The 5,081-nt window shown below is 33.4% G+C and overlaps 1 protein-coding gene across 2 annotated transcripts; it reads right to left on the minus strand.

The window, feature by feature from the left end:
* Positions 1–369: 369 nt before the first annotated feature.
* Positions 370–2,357, minus strand: LOC112521982 (dof zinc finger protein DOF2.1-like). Of its 2 annotated transcripts, XM_025131011.1 has the most exons (3): positions 2,263–2,357; positions 1,293–1,608; positions 370–1,199 (listed from the first exon to the last, which is right to left on the minus strand). In XM_025131011.1, the coding sequence occupies exons 1-3, from the start codon at positions 2,311–2,313 to the stop codon at positions 541–543; spliced, it is 1,026 nt and encodes a 341-aa protein (XP_024986779.1). In that variant the 5' UTR covers positions 2,314–2,357; the 3' UTR covers positions 370–540. The 2 variants fall into 2 exon arrangements, with proteins under 2 accessions (XP_024986779.1, XP_024986778.1); XM_025131010.1 differs by having other exon boundaries at positions 370–1,608.
* Between the last annotated feature and the right edge of the window lie 2,724 nt (positions 2,358–5,081).

The following is a 5,081-nucleotide window of genomic DNA, read 5'->3' on the forward strand; positions in this document are numbered from 1 at the left end:
TAACTATATAAAAATCAACATTTTTCAGATCTTAATAAAAAAGCCGGATGGAAGGCAAGAAAAAAACACTTTTATAATGTCAATTTCTTTATTTGTAGTAAATATAAGATGTTTCTTTTATTTTTATAACATGCATCGTTGTTTAAAAAACGTAATCAATTCAAGCAACTTGTCTATGATTACAATCCACAACGTGTGTGACGAAGCTTTTATCGTTAAGATGACGAAACTTGATTAAAATAACATACAGATCCCAAATTTTAATTCTGTGTGTTAAAATACCCACATACATAAAACACAAGGTAAACAATGAACATAACCAAAAGAAAAGATGCAGTATTAATGTTGTTGACCAGGAAACAAAAACTGAGTCTTAGACTGTGAAACATAAGACAAACAAACAAATATAGTTAAAAACAAGTACAGAAATCTATCCTTCCCCCCATCCATCCCATGAAACAAAAGATCTTAAATGTAAATTAAACTCTCCTGCACTAACATTAACTAAACAACAAGATGATATCTATAGTTCTACTGGTGCTACATTAGAGGGCTATTTATGAGTCCATGCCAAGTTGTTGAACCAATCCCATTCCATCCTCCAAGTTGTGATCTCCCACCTGATTCAACCTCATGGATCATGTTCCCTTGATCTCCACCACCACCAGCACCCATCTGCCATGGAAATCCCCATAATACCCCTGGTCTATTCTCTCCCATTCCCAACTGATCACTTGATCTCATCATGTTGCATGTTTCTTGCTTCACTGTTGTCATGGTCACTGCTGTTGTTGCTGCACCACAACTACTGTTACCGTTGTTCATCAGGGGTACTTCTTGATGATCATCAAACATCTGGTGGTTCATGATTTCTTGATCTTCATCGTGATTGCTACTACTACCGTTGTTTAAACCCATCAAGTTTCCGTTCCCAATATTACCCCCATTATACAACATATTATTGTGAAACCCATTTGGGGTACTGTTCTCAAGAAACCCACCCCTGATTGCATCCAGAAAACCCAAGTGGTTACCTTGAGGGGTAAGAGGATGGTTGGAATTTGGATCATTATTGCCCAAATGATGGTCACTATGGTCAAAGTGGTCATAACCCAGGTGGCCATTTCCTTGACTCTGGAGCCTAGCAAAAGCTAGGGAGAGATCAGTGCAGGTTGAGTCATAAGGCAAGTGAGCTAGACCTGCGAGGAGATGATTGTTAGAATTAGATGTCATGATATTGAGTGGATGTTGCTGTTGATGATGTTGTTGGATGAGGTGGTGATCTTGGGGACCTCTGATCTTTGGAAGTGCAGAGGATGATGATGAATTGGAGGAGGTGGCCGATGATAATGTTGAGGATCTCTTGTTCTTCCGGCAGCCTCCACCCACCGGAACATTTCTTAGGGTTCCACCTTTAGTCCAGTACCTCCGGCAGGATTTGCAAAAGTATCTGGGCTGAGTGAGGCTGTAGTTGTTGTAGTAGCAGAATTTGGTGTTGCTGGAATCACATCTTGGGCATTTCAGAGCCTCCTCTGGCGGCCGTGGTTTCTTATCTTGTTGTGCTTTGTTGCACGCCAACATGCTCTCTAGTGTTTGTGAAGACATATCCTATAAAAAACAGATTCAAATCAATACAACAAATTGATTGATTCAATTACAGATCGTAAATTCGAGATAGAATGAAAATAGAGAAAAACTAAGTATTACATTCGACAGATCTAATAAGAAGAATTATCAAACCAATGTTGAGATGTGTGTGTTCAAATTTGGTAACTGCCCGAGAAAGAAGAACATAAATTTCCAAAAGGGCTATAGCAGTAGTTGGATAACCAATAAGCCATGATTGGTTTATGAAGCTCGAGATTTGAACAGAAAAGAAGAAAATTAATCTACCTTCCAAAGTTAAGTCGAAATTCATACAAAAACCTAACTGAAAAATCCAGCTATTGAAACCCCCTTTTCAAATTTCCTTTCAGATACAACGATCGATTTCAATTCGAACACTCGTTAAGAAAACGATTACAGCAAATCATGTAATGAAACCTTGAAATTGCCTATTTCTCTCTACATTCCACAGAGTTCACACATGGAGAACTGTTCCATGGCGACATATCGGAAGGGCAAAATCAAACAAATTACTCCATCGGTAACCTAACTGTGAAGGTAAAATTTCAAGTACTCTGTTTATTTCTATAAATTATCATGAAAATTGAAAGGAGAAAAAACAGAATTAGAAAGATGAAGCTACAAGCAATGATGTACCTGCTGGTGATGATGGTGGTGTACTCCTGAAACATCCATTTCTACTTCCATGCACTGTTACTGTGTGTGTTCTTGTCTGTTTGTGACGTGTGAGAGAGAAGGAGATCAAGGAACGAAGATTAATGGAATCCTTGAAGTTCGAAAATATGGAGAGAGAGAGAGAGAGAGAGAGATTTTCATGCAAGATAAATAGAATTGGAGTACCAGCTGCCTCTCTATATATATACACAAACATATACGTACAGCCCGTGAACGTAAAATCTTACTCCATAAGTTATGTGTATGGATAAATGAGGCCATGTGTTACCGATAGAAATCATTTGTTCCAAATTTTCTTTTTATGTATAGCATTTTTTTTATTAACCTCGATATCTAACCCGCTATACGAATCGATTAATTCTAGGACGACCACTTGTTTTGCAGATAGCCTATAGTCACCGCATTTGAACCTCCGTGGCCACAAGGGAATTCTTATTCCTCATTGGATTTGAACCTGAGACCTCCTGATACTTTTGACCTTTTGAGTCAAGCTCAAACCAATCATGCACCACCCTTATCGTATATCAATGTATTAATTGTTAAAAATGTATACATATAAAATAATTATTTTATTTTTGTATTATTTTATCCATTTCTTTAAATTAAAAAAGAATTTACGAGTATGATCATATCAATTGTATCAATTTAAGACAACAAAAATGAAAGGACGGATAATTGATGAAAATGACATCGACCGTTTTGGTTTCTTATCTTTTTTGCGTGACGTGATGACTCCAAGACTTTAATGTGAGGTAGTCTTGCATGAAAAGAAAGCAAGCAAGTATGTTTTTAGGAGAAATAAACAGTAGACATTTAGTTCATTTTGAATGACGGTGACATATATTAGATACTGAAAAACTAGTCTGGTGCGTAATTTTGGTTAGTTTTCGAACAATATTTATATGGTAGGACCATATGACATATAGACCGAAACTATATTGTGGTCCTAAGGTTTCTCTACAAATACGCAAACTCTGTGCCCCATTACGTCCTTTTTGTCTTGTACTGGTTTTCATCTCGATGATGGATAACCATATGGATAGTTATAGATGTCCTATTTTCTTGGCTAATCGTTTGTCAGTTCGAACACATGGATCGTAATTAATGTATGCCAACAAAGATCAAAGTTCTAATCATTACAAGTATAACAATACACCTATGCATAATGTATAATTTTTTATTTTATTTTTAAATTTATCGATGAATTTTGATAGGATTAAAATAAGATAAGATATAACGGCTTGTTTCTCATCCATACCTCTTAACCATCATCCACCATACCAACGTAGTCTTTCGTTTGTCGTATTTCATTTTCTGACTCTTCGTTTCATTTTGATTTTCTATATTTAGACTTCTTGAATCCCGATATGTTTATATGACGATAATAAATAGAGTAAACTCTAATTTTAGTCCATGAAGTTTAATGAAAAGTCTGAAAGTAGCACCTGAAATTTCATAAGTCTATAAAACATCCTTGTAGTTTCATTTTGCTCTGAAAGTGGTCCTTCATCACAAACTCCGTTTCTTTTCTAGGTTATAGGAGGGACATTTTCGTTCTTTTTCACTTTTGTTTTTTAAATTTCTGTAATAAACCTCAAACCATAGGGTTAAACCCTTTGTCACAAAATAAATGTAGTGTTTTAATTGTATGTGTAGTTTACAGCTAAAGACTAGCCATCAATCAAATATCTAACATGGTCGTTTAATAAAAGACAAATAATCCTTTTTATGAATTTAAAATCATATATATATAATTATTATTTTTGCAAAATAACAAATAATACTGAAATCATATTTTTGAAGTGACTTGCATTATAAATGAGCCGATATAAGGTTGTACATAACTTAATCTTACGTCTATTGTATCGTCACATCTTATATGAAAGAAAAAAAAATCCAATCTTTTGTATATAAATAAAACTAAGACAATTGTCTTTTCTTTTCACGATCATCATATATAGTAATATATAAACTTATGTCATAGTTATTAAACGATGAAGGACAAAATAGTGCTTAAAAGTAGGATTCGTTCATTTTATAATTTTATGAGAACATATTTTTCAACGATATATTTTAAATTTATAATTTAGGGGGTGTTTGGGATTGCTTATTTTAGGTGTTTTTTGACTTATTTCAGTCTGACACCAGTGATAAGCTAAATGCTAGTGTTTGGATGAGAAAAAATAAAACTGCTTATACCAGTGCCAAACCGGTAATAAGCAGTTTTTGATAAGTTAATCATTCTTGACTTGTGAAAAACTGCTTATTACCAATTTACCATTTTAACCATGTTTGTTAATTATTAACCTTATTGATATAAATTATTAATCTTATTGATATAAATTTTTGTCATAAATATTATTATAAATGATGAAAAATAAATTTTTACATGTTAAAAAATCAAATAAGTTAATAAGCAATACCAAATACTCCCATAAGTCAATAATATAGAAGACTGTCATTTTTTTATCATTTTACATATATAAACAAAATTTGTCAAACACTAAAAAACAACTTATCAGCTTATTGTCTTTTGGTACTGCTATAAGCTAATCTAAACATTTTTTTTATAAAACTCTGGTTTGATACCACATAAGTTAATAAACACTTTTTAAAAAAAAGTTGTTTTAAATAAGCAATCCCAAACACCCTCTTAAAAATATCTATTTAAAAATTAAAATCTTAATATATATGTTTTAAAAAAATACCAAAGTTTTTCAAGGAAGGTTTATCTTGACATAGATCTTCCTCAGGATGAACGTTGACGGCATGCTTAACAG

Source organism: Cynara cardunculus (genome assembly GCF_001531365.2).
Source record: "Cynara cardunculus var. scolymus isolate 2C chromosome LG 11, CcrdV1, whole genome shotgun sequence".
Taxonomy (NCBI): Eukaryota; Viridiplantae; Streptophyta; class Magnoliopsida; order Asterales; family Asteraceae; genus Cynara; species Cynara cardunculus.

Coding starts and splice junctions, on each gene's coding strand:
- LOC112521982 (XM_025131010.1), bottom strand. CDS start 2,313: ATGGAAGTAGAAATGGATGTTTCAGGAGTACACCACCATCATCACCAG. Junction 1,609..2,262: donor ACCACCATCATCACCAGCAG/GTACATCATTGC, acceptor TGTTTTTTATAG/GATATGTCTTCACAAACACT.